The sequence below is a fragment of the Eriocheir sinensis genome, chromosome 67 (genome assembly GCF_024679095.1).
Source record: "Eriocheir sinensis breed Jianghai 21 chromosome 67, ASM2467909v1, whole genome shotgun sequence".
Classification (NCBI taxonomy): Eukaryota; Metazoa; Arthropoda; class Malacostraca; order Decapoda; family Varunidae; genus Eriocheir; species Eriocheir sinensis.
This window is the reverse complement of record NC_066575.1, coordinates 8,562,427-8,577,959: the sequence shown is the minus strand read 5'-3', so window position 1 is coordinate 8,577,959 and position 15,533 is coordinate 8,562,427. Positions and strand designations below refer to the sequence as shown.

The following is a 15,533-nucleotide window of genomic DNA, read 5'->3' as shown; positions in this document are numbered from 1 at the left end:
TCTCTCTCTCTCTCTCTCTCTCTCTCTCTTCTTTTTTGTTTGTTTTTTCGTTGCTCTTTTTCTCTCACTCCTTCACGTAAAGAACTTGTATACAGTGACTTTGTTTATGTTTATATTTGTTTATACGTTTGGCAAAGGGACGAACATGTGATTAGTTTTGTTTATGCTGAAAATCTCATGACTTTGCTTATGTCATCCTCTTAGTCCTTTGGGTTGCTTACATTTAACTTAGAGACTGTGTAAGTGTGTGTGTGTGTGTGTGTATGTGTGTGTGTGTGACTGAAAATTCCCAGGTGTAGCGGCGGATTCGAACACGCGTCGTCCATGACTCGGCGAACGCAGGGCCCACACGCTAACCACTCAGCCAGCGCCTTCCCCACCCTAACACGAAGAAGAACCGCCAATAAAAACCAGAACTGCGGTTATTGTTTACGCCAAGCCTTGAGTGTTTACGTGTACCGCTGACACACATTCCACTCCCTTATGAAGACGAGATCGGGGATGTGATTGGCATTGTGTGTTTGTGTTATTTATCTTGGCCACATTCCTTTGCCCTGATGATAGTGTATTGCCGAGGAGCGGATGGAGGAGGAAGCTTGAAGGGGTACGAAGAAAGGAAGAAGAAGAGAGGGAAAAGGGGAAAGTTGGAGAGGTAGAAATGAAGGGAGCGTTAAGAGAAGGAGAGAAAGGGGTCGGCAGAGTTGAAAATAAAAGGGACAGAGAGGGGAGGAAAGAGGAGAAGGAGGAGAAGAAGGAGGAGGAGGAGAAAAGCAGAGAGAGAGAGAGAGAGAGAGAGAGAGAGAGAGAGAGAGAGAGAGAGAGAGAGAGCAAATGTTGCTAGGATAATACGAAACAAATGCTATAAGATGCCGCTCTCGTAAAAGTGAGTGACTGCTTTTGTCATAGTTGTTTTATTAAATACCTCCCCCTCTCCGTGTGTGTGTGTGTGTGTGTCTGTGTGTGTGTGTGTGTGTCTTTTTTGGTGAGATTTACAAACTGGCATACATACAGACAAATACATACATACATAGATACATACATACATACATACATTTGCTACAGAGAGACAGATAGACAGACAGACGAGTGGACCGATGGATAGACAGTAGAGCTGACACACAGATGAACAGTTAGGCAGACAAACAAACAGACAGACAGACAGACAGACAGTGAAGGATGAAGGGCAAGGAAAAGTGATAAATGAAATCTCAACGAGGGAAATGAATAAGTGAAAAGTAAATAAACAAACAAACAAATAAACAAAGAATAAAAATAAATATATGAGTAATTACTAAAGGTAGAACACGCGCGCCATATCTCTCATAAATAAACACAAGAATTTTTGTTATTAACTGAGACTTGGAGAGAAAGCTTTGAACTGACATGCCAAAAAAAAAAAAAAAAAAAACTACAGCGTCCGTCAAATGTAATATCGTGTCTTCTATTCCATTCCTTTTTCTTTTTGTCATTCTTTTTTTCTTTTTTTTCTTCTTTCTTTCTCTTTCCCTTCCTCCCTCTCTCTCCGTCCTTCTGTTCCTCTTTATCTTCCTCTCTTCCTTTTCCTGTTTATCTCTTTTTTTTTCCTCCAAACAGCCATCTTCCATTTGTTTTTTTCTCTGTTTCTTTTTTTTCTTTCTCTTTCCCTTCCTCCTTCTCTCTCCGTCCTTCTCTTCCTCTTTCTCTTCCTCCTTCTCTCTCCGTCCTTCTCTTCCTCTTTCTCTTCCTCTCTTCCTTTCTTTTTCTGTTTATTTCTTTTCTTTCCTCCAAACAACCATCTTCCTTCTGTTTCTTTGTCTTTGTTTCTTTCTTTTTTCTTTCTCTCTTTCCCTTCCTCCCTCTCTCTCCGTCCTTCTCTTCCTCTTTCTCTTCCTCTCTTCCTTCCTTTTTCTGTTTATTTCTTTTCTTTCCTCCAAGCAACCATCTTCCCCTTGTTTCTTCCTCTTTTTTTTTCTTCTCTCTTTCCCTTCCTCCCTCTCTCCGTCCTTCTGTTCCTCTTTCTCTTCCTCTCTTCCTTCCTTTTTCTGTTTATTTCTTTTCTTTCCTCCAAGCAACCATCTTCCCCTTGTTTCTTTCTCTTTCTTTTTTTTTCTTTCTCTCTTTCCCTTCCTTCTTCTCTCTTCTTTCCTCTGTTTTTCTTGCTCTTTCTCTCTCCCGTTCTTCCCTTCCTCCTAGCGGACACATTATCTTCAAGTGCTCAAGTTTGTAGGAAGGATTTACCGAACGAGCGTCTTGAATGTTTTCCTGAAGGGCCCTGCGCGCGCGCGTGTGTGTGTGTGTTATGGTTATGGGTTGTCATCAGGCAGAAAGGAAAATAAAGAAAGTGTATGAGAGAAATGAAGAATACAGTGAATGAAACAAAATGAAAGAAAGTGAAGATGAAAAAGAAAAGAGTAGAACGTGAAAGAGGAGAGAAAGAGGAGAAAAGGAAGGCGATGAGAAGAAGGATAATCAAAAGTATAGAAGAGAGATAACTGCAGAATGGATTAGTAAAGAGAAAGAAGTGAGAGAGAGAGAGAGAGAGAGAGAGAGAGAGAGAATCCGGCAATCCAGTAGCGCACTCTGAATTAATAATAATTACTAAGGACAGCACTACTTCCAGTTAAATACTGCAAGATTAATTAGTGCGGTACTCTCTCTCTCTCTCTCTCTCTCTCTCTCTCTCTCTCTCTCTCTCTCTCTCTATTTGTACATGCAGTGAAATGGTAGGAGGTCAGCCTTTGGAGGTTTGTTGAATGTGATGACAGGGAGTTGATTTGATAGTGATAATATTGGTGATGATGATGATAGTGATGGAGGTTTAATTATAGTGGAAGATGATGGGAGTACTTGATAGTGATGATAATGATGGTGATGATGATGATGCGTGGTAATCTCTGGTGGTGACTGATGAGTGAGGTGATCTCTGATAATGGGTAATGGTCTATGGTAGAGAGAGTGGTGATTAATATATTATTATTATTAATATTAATATTAGGCCAGGCACGGGCTATTATTATTATTATTAGAGAGAGAGATTTTATTATTATTATTATTATCATTATTATTATTATGACATTTTTTTCTCGTTTTTTTCACATTTTCTACGAATCGCGGTTTCTTGGAGCGGCAGAAGTTTAGCCAAATAAAAGTTTTTACTGGGCTATACATTTCTTTCGTACGTGTGGGCCTGAAAAGCAAGGCCGTGAGTGTGTGTGTGTGTGTGTGTGTGTGTGTGTGTGTGTGTGTGTGTGTGTGTGTGTGTGTGTGTGTGTTTGTTTGGAGTCTGAGGAAGGGGAAGGAAAGCATGTCCACAACAGGATATAATATTTTATTACGTCTCTCTCTCTCTCTCTCTCTCTCTCTCTCTCTCTCTCATACATTATTATTATTATTATTATTATTTTTATTATCAGTAGTATTAGTAGTAGTAATATGATTGTGTTAATATCAGTAAGTATAAGCATTAATGTTAGTGTGAGTATTAGTATTGGTATTAGTATTTGCCTTAGTATTAATGGTAATATTAGTGTTAGCATTAGTATTAGTGTTAGTATTAGTATTAGTGTTAGTAATAGTATTAGTATTAGTAATAGTGGTTTTATTATTAGTAGTAGTATTAGTGATAGTTTTAGTATTTGCATCAGTATTAGTGTTAGCATTAGTATTGGTTATATTATTAGTATTAGTATTAGCGTTAGTATTAGTATTGGTTATATTATTAGTATTAGCGTTAGCAGGTAGGAAGACACCTACCTTTTTCCGATTTCCCGTGGAATGATTATTGCTTCCAGGATAGAGACCCCTCTGTGTGTGCTCAGCGCATCACAGAGGTGATTGTCTCTGGAATGGAGGCATACATTCCTCGTTCTTTCTCTACTCCTCACGCTAAAAAGCCTTGGTTTAATCACGCCTGTTCTCGTGCTGTCAATGATAGAGAGGTAGCTCACAAAAGATACCAGAGCCTTCAAACTAATGCTAATTATGAACTTTACATTTCTGCCTGAAATCGTGCCAAATCTATTCTCCGACTAACCAAAAATTCTTTCATTAATAGAAAATGTCAAACCTTGCTTTCTAACTCTTCCTGTGACTTCTGGCATCTAGCAAAACATCTCCTCCAACTTCACTTCTTCATCTTTCCTCCACTCCTCAGTCCTGACGGCAACACTGCCGTCTCATCTATCTCTAAGGCTGAACTCTTCTCTCAAACTTTTTTTCAAAAACCCACCTGGACGATTCTGGGCATATTCTCCACTCATCCCCCTCTGACTCCTTTATGCCTGTTATAAGATTCTTCAAATGATGTTTTATGCCCTCTCTGGCCTCAATCCTCAGAAGCTTATGGACCTGATGGAGTGCTCCCATTGTCCTTAAAACTGCCTCCTGTGCTGTCACCCTGCCTGGTCAAACTCTTTCGCCTCTGCCTGTCAACATCTACCTTCCTTCTTGCTGGAAGTATGCCTTCACACAGCCTGTACCTAAGAAGGTGAGGTGAGCTCAAACTCCAATCAAACCGTCCCATTGGTTACTATTGTTCATCTTCAAAGCTTTTGAATCAACTTACCGTAAGATTCAAAAAGCACCTTCCACTTCTGATCTCTCATCTGATCGCCAGTATTGCAAGGCGTTCTATTGTTGATCTTAACTGACTGCGGTCATCCTCTTAGCCGTTTGGTGATATTATTTTGCTATTAGCGCTGGACATATCAAAAGTTTATTGATAGGGTTGCACAAATCTTTGCTTTCTAAACCACCTCATGGTTTCTATCCTCTCTCTGTACCTTTATCTCCAGCTTCCTTTCTGACTGTTCTATTTGCTGTGGTAGACGGTCACTGTTCTTTCCCAAATCTATTAACAGTAGTGTCCCACAGGGTTCCCATTCTTTTTTGTTGTTCATTGATGATCTTCTTTCCAAAACGAACTGTCCTATCCATTCCTACGCCGATGATTCCACTCTGCATTATTCAACTTCTTTAATAGAAGACCCACCCTGAACTTAACGACTTCAAGGCTGAGGCTGCAGAACGCTTAGCCTCAGACCTTACTATTATTTTTATTATTGGGGCAAGAAGAACCTGGTGTCCTTCAACGCCTCAAAAACACAGTTTCCACCTATCCACTGACACAATCTTCCAAACAACTATCCCTATTCTTTGACAACACCCAGCTATCACCTTCCTCAACACTAAACATCCCCATTCTATCCTTAACTCAAAATCTCAACTGAAACTTCATATCTCATCTCACTAAATCAGCTTCCTCGAGGCTGGGCGTTCTGTACCGTCTCCGCCAGTTCTTTCCCCTGCACAGTTGTCCATATACAGGGCCTTGTCCGCCCCTCGTATGGAGGCATCCTCATGTGTGGGGGGCTCCACCACACAGCTCTTTCTGGACAGAGTGAGGCAAAGGCTTTCGTCTCATCAGCCTCCTCCTCATACTGATAGTCTTCACCTCTTAAATCTGCCGCAATGTTGCCTCTTTCTATCTTCTATCGATATTTCCACGCTGATCGTTTCTGAACTTGCTAACTGCATGCCTCCCCCCTCCCGCGGCCCCGCTGCACTCGACTTTCTACTCATGCTCATCCTATACTGTCCAAACCCCTTATGCAAGAGTTAACCAGCATCTTCACTCTTTCATCCCTCACGCTGGTAAACTGGAACATCTTCCTTCATCTGTATTTCTCCTGCCTACGACTTGAACTCTTTTCAAGAGGAGGTATCAGGACACCTCCTCCTGAAACTGACTTATCTTTCGGCCACCTTTGGATTCTTTTTTAGAGCGAGTAGTGGTTTTTTTTTTTTATTAATGTTACTTTTTGTGCCCTTGAGTATTAGTATTGTTGCAAAAAAATAGTATTGGTTATATTATTAGCGTTAGTATTAGTATTGGTTATATTATTAGTATTAGTATTAGTATTAGCGTTAGCATTAGTATTGGTTATATTATTAGTGTTAGTATTAGTATTAGCGTTAGTATTAGTATTGGTTATATTATTAGTATTAGTATTAGTATTAGTATTGGTTATATTATTAGTATTAGTATTAGCGTTAGTATTAGTATTGGTTATATTATTAGTATTAGTATTAGTATTAGCGTTAGTATTAGTATTGGTTATATTATTAGTATTAGTATTAGCGTTAGTATTAGTATTGGTTATATTATTAGTATTAGTATTAGCGTTAGCATTAGTATTGGTTATATTATTAGTGTTAGTATTAGTATTAGCGTTAGTATTAGTACCAGTAGAGTAGCACGGTGGTATTGGGGGCATTGTCTGGGCGCCTCGCTGCAGTGAATGAATAATGTGAATCTATTGGCAATTTAATGAGGGGAGCGTGTGTGATTATTCGCTAATTATAGGGATGAGTAGGGCTTTTTAGGGGCTTAATCTGCCTTGTCTTTTGTGTGTTGGTGTGTTTGCTTGTTTGTTTGTATGTGTCTGTGATTGAGACGGCTTGCTTGTGTCTGTTGTTAGTTTTTTTTTTTGTTTTTTTTCATATCTATGTATGTTTTTTTTCCTGTATGTCTATGTCTTGTGTTTCTATGTGGTTGTCTTTGTCGTTTTTTGACCGTTTTTTTCTGTTTGTCTGTTCTGCGTGTTTATATTTGTTTGCCCATGTCTGCTTTTCGTGTTTTGGCTACTTGCATATGTCTGTTTTCTATGTTATTTCTCTATTTTTTTATTTGTTTTTGTATTTTTTTTCCTTTTCCTCTCTCTGGCTGTCCGTTTCCCTTCCTATTCTGCCAGTTTGCTTTTTGCTTGTCCGTCATCTGTCTGTTTGTTAGTCGGCCGGTCACTCAGTCAGTCACTCGGCCAATCAATCAATTTGTCAATCAGTCGGCCATTAATTTTTATCGCTATTTGCCTTTTTGTCTGTCTATATCCCCCCTTCTCTAACTATCTGTCTACCCATCTACCTATATATCTATTTGCCTCAATATGGGTTAAGCTTCCTGTATTTGCTCTTGCTTCGTTATTATTTACAACTATATTTGTTTTACCGTTAAATCATCATTTGACTCTACATATCTATTTAAATATATCAAACTATATCTAACTCTTCTAACTCTTCTTTAACTATATTTAACTATAACGATATATATAACAAATTTCATAAAAAAATCGTTGTATCCTGTAGTCCTTTGCATGGATAAGTGTTTCCTCATAAATATCCCCATGCATCAAAATAAATATAAGCATCTGCAAGTTTCGTAAATAAAAAAGCTGGAAATTCGGACGTTGGACTTTTTTTCTGGTGCTCAAGCGTCGTTTCATTAAGTCCGTCGTAAAAACGCTTCAAAGGTCGCAAAAACTCGTGTCCAGGAGCGGGGCTTTCAGGGAACATTAAGCATTTATCTCTAGTCTAGTGTGACATTTATGAGTTTACATTGATGGATCCCGTGACCTGTGACCTTCCGACCCAGCTCAACAAAAAAAGTAGTGTGACCTGGATGAGTTTGCATTGATGGACCCGATGACCTGTGACCCTATCGACCTGCTGCCCCCCGTAAAAAAAGAAAATAGAAATCTAGTGTGACCTGGATGAGTTTGCATTGATGGACCCCCGTGACCTGTGACCCTTTCGACTTGCCCCCCCCCAAAAAAATCTAGTGTGACCCCGATGAGTTTGCGTTGATGGACCCCCGTGACCTCTGACCCGTCCGACCTGCCCCTCCCCCCCTCCCCCCCCCCAAAAAAAAATGGAAATTACTGTGACCTGGACATCTACTTCACCTGTTTTTACATATACAAGCCCATTGCATCGTTCTCTCCCTCCCGTTCTAAACACTCAAACTTTTACCTAACATCCTCTTACTCCTCTCTTTACAAATCCAAACGCATTACATTCTCATCTCACTTCCCTTTTAAGCCCTCAAACCTTACCCAATATCCTCATACTTCTCTCTTTACATGTACAAACACATTACATCCTCATCTCACTTCTCTTCTAAGCCCTCAAATCTTACCCAACATCCTCGTACTTCAATCTTTACATAAACAAGAACATTACATCTTCATCTCCATCCCCTTCTACCCAGCATCCTTTTTCTCCTCTCCACATATACAAGCCCATCATCACATCCAAATCTACCTTCCCTTCTTCATCAGCATCCTCTCACTTCTCTCTCTCTTTTCCTCTCAGGCGGCGGCGAGCTTGTGGAGCTGATGAAGAAGGCGAACAAGGCCAAGGAGTACGGGGAGCTGGACGAGACGATCCGCTCCAAGATCCCGAAATACGTGTACGGGGGCGGCGAAGGGAAGTGTATGCCCATCCATCGTCTGGTGCTCAGGCGGAACAAGGAACGACCGCCGAGCAAGGAGGTGAGTGGGTGGGGAGACAAGAGAGAGCGGGAGGGAGGGAGAGAGGGTTAGGAAAGAGGGGATAGGGAGAAGGGAGAGGGTGGTGGGGAGGAAAGAGAAAGAAGATAGGGAAGAAAACAGAGGACAAGGAGGAAAGAAGACAAAATAGGGAGAAGGGTAGAGAGGAGAGGGAGGAGAAGGAGGGATTTGGAGGGGTAGGAAAGGAGGCAGGGAAGCAGAGGGAATAGAGAGGAAGTTAGAGGAGGTAGAAAGGAAAGGAGAAGGGAATAGGGAGGAAGTTAGAGGAGGTAGAGAGGAAAGGAGAAGGGAATAGGGAGACAGGGAGAGCGGTTAGTGAGGGAGAAAAAAGGAGGTAGGGGTGTAGAGGAGGAAGGGAGAGTGGATATCGAGAAATGGAGCAGGGATAGGAAGGAAGGGAGAAGGGAAGGAGGAATGGTGGCGAGATAGGAAGGAATGAAGTTGGGATAGGGAGGAAGGGAGAGCAGCTGTGCGTTTTTTTTTTTTTTTTTTTTTACAGCAAAGGAGACAGCACAAGGGCACAAAAAAAGGGAAACAACAATAAAAAAAAAAAACGCTACTAGGGAGAGAGGATAGAGAGGAAGGAAGCGGGAATAACAGGGGAGATGAGAGTTGCAGGGGAGATAACAGGGGCTGTGTATGTGTGCAGAGTAATAGGAAAATGGGAAATCACTGATAGGAAGGACAATTGTATGATATCCGTTTTCTTTTTATTCTCTCTCTCTCTCTCTCTCTCAGACCCACCTGTATGGATTACCTTCAACTTTTCGTCGCGTTCAAAGAAGAAATCGAGCACCAATATTTTTTTTTTCCACGAGAAGGAAAAAGTTGGTCTGGAGAGAGAGAGAGAGAGAGAGAGAGAGAGAGAGAGAGAGAGAGAGAGAGAGAGAGAGAGAGAGAGAGAGAGAGAGAGAGAGAGAGAGAATTAGTTTTATTTGTGTATATATTGATTCTCGTAGGTCTCATGTTACCTACCTCATACCTACCTTCCTACCTACCTACCTGGCTGCTCTAGATATGGGAGGGAACTGGATGGGAAGGAATGTTACATACGAGATTAGTTGAACTGAGAGGGTAAATGCGGAGGTGAGGGAGGGAGAGTGAGGGAAAGGAGAGGTAAGGGAGAGGGAGGGGAGAGATGATTTGAAAGGCAAGTGGAAAAGAATGTTAGAATAGGGAAAGTTAGAAGGGAATTGACAGATATGGTGAGGGGAAATGAGGGGAAGGAGGGAGGGAAGGAAAAGACCAAGGGAAGTGTAGGGAACAGGAGGAGGAGCAGGGAAAATGGAAGGACGAAATGAAAGAAATCTAGGAGGAAAATGGAAGGAAGAAAGGAGAGTAAATAAAGAAGAAAATAACAGGGAAAGCGAAGGGAAAATGCGAGGAGGGAACATGAGAGAGAAAAGATGAAAAAAACAAGAAGAATGGAAAAGGGGAACTGAGAGAGAAAATGAGGAGGAAAATGTGAACAGGAGAAAACAATGGGATGGAGAAGACAAAGAGAAGAATGAGAGAAGGGAAAAAAACATGAGAAATTGGTGAGAGTGAGAATAAGGAGAAACAAGAAAGGGGGAAACACAGAGAGAAACATGAGAAGGAAAAGAAAACAAGATATGGCGCGGGAAAGTGAGGTGGAAACTGAGATAGAGTAAACAAAAGAGATAAAAAGAGAGGCGAAAGACAAGGGAAGGGAAGGAAGGGAAGGAAAGAAGGAAGGGAAGAAACAGGAATATCAAAGAGAAATTAAGTGTAAAAGAAAAGAGTAATGTTGGAGGAGGCATAGAAGAAAATAATGACATGGAGAAGAGAAGGAAAGAAGGAAGAAGGAAGGGAAGAAACAGGAGTATCAAAGAGGGGAGAGCAAGTACAATAAGAGATATGAAAAAGCAGAGAAATTAAGCGAAAAAGAAAAGAGAAATGGTGGAGAAGGTATAGAAGAAAATAATGACAAGGAGAAGAGAAGGAAGGGAAGGAAAGAAGGAAGAAGGAAGGGAAGAAACAGGAGTATCAAAGAGGGGAGAGCAAGTACAATAAGAGATATGAAAAAGCAGATAAATTAAGCGAAAAAGAAAAGAGAAATGGTGGAAGAAGGTATAGAAAAAGAGAATGAATAGAGAGAAAGGGGAACAGAGGTAATAGGAGAAAAGGGGGATGTTGAAAAAAGGTAAAGAAAAAGGGAATGAGGAGAGAAAGGGAGATAGTGGTAATAGATGAAAAGGGGGGGATGACGGAAGAAGGCATGGAAGAGAAAGGAATAGAGAGAAGGGGAAACAGAGGGAATGGGAAAGAGGAAATGGTAGGGGAAGTACCTGAAGCACCTCTGGACGTACCCGACCCGATACGTGGCCTGGGAAATGTGCCTGGCTGAGAGTGACGTAAGGAGAGAGAGAGAGAGAGAGAGAGAGAGAGAGAGAGAGAGAGAGAGAGAGAGAGAGAGAATCGGAGCACAACATGACACACACACACACACACACACACACACACACACACACACACACACACACTCTCTCTCTCTCTCGCTCTCTCTCTCTCTCTCTCTCTCTCAGGTTGGGTTAGTCTTTTCTTGTTATGTTGTGAGGGGAGGGATGGAGGGAGGACGGGAGGGAGGAAGGGAGGGAGGGAGGAAGGGAGGGAGGAGGAAGGGAGGAAGGAGGAGAGAGAGAGAGAGAGAGAGAGAGAGAGAGAGAGCCCGCGAGAGCGAGAGAGAGAGAGAGAGAGAGAGAGAGAGAGAGAGAGAGAGAGAGAAGACCACAGCATAACTCTCCTCCCAACATAACAAGAAAAAACTGACCCAACCTGACCTAACCTGACCCCAACATGACCTGCTTTCTCCCCCATACAAAAATAAAGAGGAAAAATAAATAGATAAAAAGGAACCAGGGAAAAAAAATCCATATATGTAGTGTTAGGAGGGGAGGGCTGTAACATTGATGGAGGTCGATCTGTTGGGAACATTCTATAGGGAGGAGAAGGGTGAAGGGGAAGGGAGAGGAAGGGAAGGGGATGAGGGTGAGAGATCAGTGACTGGTGGGTGTTAGACATGACCTCGGACTGACCTCTCCCTTCTACCATGAACTTCAACACACAATAAAGCTAAATAAAATAATAAAAACATCAATATAATCCCTCACTTCATCTGCTCCTCTGAACTTGCTAATTGCCTCTGAGAACGACTATTTACTTGCCATGCTGTCCAAATCCTTAATGCAAGAGTTAACCAGTGCGTATATTCTCTCATCCCGGTTAATTCTTATGCTGTCTACATCACTTATGCAAGAGTTAACTAGTACCGTTATTCTTTCATCCAGGTTACGTTCTATGGTGTCCAGATCCTTAATGCAAGAGTTAACTATATAGTATCTTTATTTTATCAACCCTGTCACCTCTGCTATCCTTGTCCCTTATGCAAGAGTTAACCAGTATCTTCATTCTTTCACCCTTGTGTGTTCTTATGTTACTATGTTGTCCAAATCCCTGATGCAAGAGTTGAGTGGTGCCTATATTCTCTCATCCTTGTCACTGTTAATGTTGTTGTTGATGATGGTGGAACAGCCTTCTTATATGTGTTTTCTCCCTTCCGCACCCCAGTAACCCCCCCCCCCCCCCCCCCCCCCCACACACACACACACACCTCATAAAACCCTTTCCTGTCAGTCCCCTCCTCCACCTCCTCCTCTTTCTTCACTCATCCTCTTGCTCTTCCTCCTCCTCTCTTCACTTCTCCCGTCACCTCCTCTCCTTCACTTTCTTCTAAAACTAGCGTGACCTTTCTCCTCCTCCTCCTTCTCCTCCTCCCTCTCATGGTATCGATCATGGTCCTGCGTCGAGAATTAAACCAAAGAAAGGAAAAAAAATAAATGAAGGTGTCTCGTGACTTCCTGCGGTGCGTCAGTCTGGGAGGAGGAGAAGGAGGAGGAACACAAAGGAACACAAAGGAAGAACAAACAACAGCAGGCCTGATGGTTCTTACGAGGCTGTTTGTCTGAATCATATCCCCTCGTAGGCGTCTCTTTTCCAGCGAGAAGAGGTTGAGTCGCCTGAGTCGTTGTTCATAAGGCATGGCCCTCAAGGGGGGAATCATTTTCGCAGCGTGTCGCGGGGAAGAGGTTTAGAATGAGAAGGAGGACGAGGAGGAGGGCGAGGAAAAGGGTGAATATTAATAATAATGATGATGATAATAATAATGATAATAATAATAATAATAATAATAATAATAATAATAATAATAATAATAATAATAATAATAATGATAATAATAATAACAATATTGATAAAAATAGTAAAAGAAGAAGAAGAAGAAGAAGAAGAAGAAGAAGAAGAAGAAGAAAATTAAAGACGAAAATGAAGAACGAGGAGAGGAAACGATAAGAAAAATATATCAGACACGAATACCAAGGGGAGGAAAAGATCAGAAAGAAAATAATATAAAAAAAGGAAAGCGAACTTGGAAGAGGAGGAAAAAGAAAGAAGAAGAAGAAGAAGGAAGATGGAGGAGGAGGAGGAAGAGGAAGCAGTAACCACCCACCCAGTGACTCTTCTGAACTTCCCTCATCCCCCTCCTCCTCCTCCTCCTCCTCCTCCTCCTCCTCCTCCTCTTCTGGCGTGCATAAAAGCATGACCACAAGACCCTTACGACTATCATAAATTGAAGGAAATATACAATCTGAGACGCAGTTCAGGAAGAAACGGCGAATCCTCCTCCTCCTCCTCCTCCTCCTCCTCCTCCTCCTCCTCCTCCTCTTCCTCTTCCTCCTCTCCTCCAGTGAGTTGTAAAAGTTGCTCTCAACGTCCATCCCCGTCAGTGTTATTTTGGCCCACGGTTTTTATTTTACCGCCCGTCCTTTTTCGCGTGAATATTGTCATGCGGGTTTTTACCGTCCGGTTTTTTGCCGCGTGAATATTTAATCGGCTAAAAGGTTATCGGTAGTGTCCTCCGTGTATGCCGTGTGTCCGTAGGGTGTTAGGAGGGAGGAGGGAGAGACAGAGAGAGAGAGACAGAGTGACAGAGACAGAGAGAGGGAGAGAGAGATAAGCAACCATCTCCCTGAACCTCCCTCACCCCAGCACAATCTTCTTAAGTTTCCCATTAAAACCAACGAGCAGAAAAACAAAAGCACCCACGAAGAAGGACGATGAACCTGAAGGCGAAAGTAATAACACAGGTAACTCCAATACCTGCTCGCCTATAATGAGATTTCTGAAGACACCTTTTGGCTCTTCGCTTCTCCATTGTCACCTTGAGCCGCGGGGAAGAAAGTGAAAGTAACAGAAGATAAATAGATAGATACAGAAGATAGATAAGAAGATAGATACTTAGATAAGGAGATAGATAGGTAGAAATATAGATAGATAAATAGGTAGACAAGCTTATAGATAGACATCGATAAGGAGATGGATAGGTAGAAATATAGATAGATTGATAAATAGGTAGACAAGCATATAGATAAACATAGATAGATATAAAGAAAGAAAGAAAGATAGATAGATAGATAGAGAGTTAGAGAAAGAAAGAAAGATAGAGAGAGGAACCACCCAGGTAACCCTTCATTTTCTCACCTGCAGATCACGCCCCCGAAGAACCTTCCTGACGACGACTCAGTGGCGGGAAAGTACATACCGAGGAAGATGTCCCCTGATAAAAGTAAGTGGCTGGGAGGAGGAGGAGGAGAGGAAGAGGGAGAGGAGAAGAGGAAGAGGAGGGAGAGTCCATGGAGAGACTGGGTAATGTGTGAGAGAGGGAGAAGTTAGAGGGAGGGAAGAAATTGAAGAAGAGAAGATTAGACTGTATAAATAATGTTTTCTAAAGAGAGGAAGGGGAAGAGAAAGAAGAGAGGGAGAGGAAGAGGAAGAAGAGGAGAGGGAGGGAACATGATAATAGTTTTTTTTATTTTGTTTAAGAGAGAGGTGGAAGAGAAGAACATATGAGTGAAGAGAAGGAGAGAGAGGGGCGAAAAGGAAGCGGAGGAGAGGGGGGAGACATCTTAAAATTAGGTAATTTGTTTAAGAGAGGGATAAAAATAAGGTGAGAAGGATGAGAAGAGAAAGAGAGAGACAAGAGGAAGTAGTTTGGAAGAGGGAAGATTGAGTGTAGAGAGAGAGGGAGAAAAGGTGATAGGAAGGGATAAAGAAGGAATATAATGGAGAAAGAAGAGGGAGAAGAGGAGGATAAAGTAAATATGAAGATGTTGCGAATTCGTGAGAAGAGAAAGGGAGACAAAGAGAAAACCACAAGACCGAAAGAAAAGAAAGAGAAATTATATATACAAGAGAAAAGATGAAACGAAAGAAAAATATTAGAGGAGGGGAGACAAGTGTGAGGAAGAGAGAAAGAACACAGAAAATAAGAATGAAGAAGTAATGTAGAAATAATATGAAACTGATTGAAGTGAGATGGAATTCAAACAAGAGGAGAGAGAAATTATAGAACAAGGGAGACAGATAATAAAAAGAAGAGGAGAGAAAGGAAGAACAAATTAACAAACGTAGAAACGCAAATAAAATCTGAAAAAAAAGAATATAATAGTTGAAATTGAAGTGAGAAATAAATTAGAGAAAAACATAAATACATCAGATAAGAAAATGTAGATAGAGAGATGGAAAAAAAAACATTGAGAGAGAAAAATAAAAACAGAAGGAAGAGAAAAATTAATTGAGTGAGATAGAAAGCAGAACACAAACATAGAAGACTGGAAACAAGGGACACTTAGATAATGGAAAAGGGAAGGCGAAAAATCGATAATGTAAGAGAGCTTGTAAACAGAGACAGACGAAAGAAGAAGAAAAAGAAAAAGAAGAAGAAGAAGAAGAAGAAAAAGAAGCAAAAGAAGGGGACGAAGACGAAGAAAAAAAAATGAAAAAGAAAACGAAGAAGACGAAAAAAAAAAGAAGTAGAAGAAGAATTAGAAGAAGAAGAAGATGAAGAAGAAGAAGAAGAAGAAGAAGAAGAAAAAGAAATAAATATGAACACCAGAAAGAGAAATACAGCGAAGGAGGTGGACAAGTGAAAATATACAAAAAGAAAGTAAAAAAAAATCAAAGAACAAATAAAACCAAAAATTAAAGCCATCTGCAAATAAAGAGAGGCAGAGAAGCGTTGGAGGAGGGAAATAAAAAAAAGAGAAAGCGAGAGAGAGAATACACATAACGAAATACCAATAAAAAAATCACAAATATGAACAAATAACAGAACATCGACGGAGAAGTAAAATT

The 15,533-nt window shown here is 41.1% G+C and overlaps 1 protein-coding gene and 1 long non-coding RNA gene across 2 annotated transcripts in view; one reads left to right on the top strand and one right to left on the bottom strand.

Moving 5' to 3' along the window:
- Positions 1–15,533, top strand: part of LOC126988053 (transient receptor potential cation channel subfamily V member 5-like) — a 97,753-nt gene that overhangs the window by 5,170 nt on the left and 77,050 nt on the right. Inside the window, exons 2-3 of the mRNA XM_050845849.1 lie at positions 8,128–8,306; positions 13,887–13,965. Coding sequence (XP_050701806.1) covers positions 8,128–8,306; positions 13,887–13,965 — 258 coding nt within the window. The remainder of the gene's footprint in view (positions 1–8,127; positions 8,307–13,886; positions 13,966–15,533) is intronic.
- Positions 1–15,533, bottom strand: part of LOC126988054 (uncharacterized) — a 94,393-nt gene that overhangs the window by 49,264 nt on the left and 29,596 nt on the right. The window lies entirely within an intron of this gene.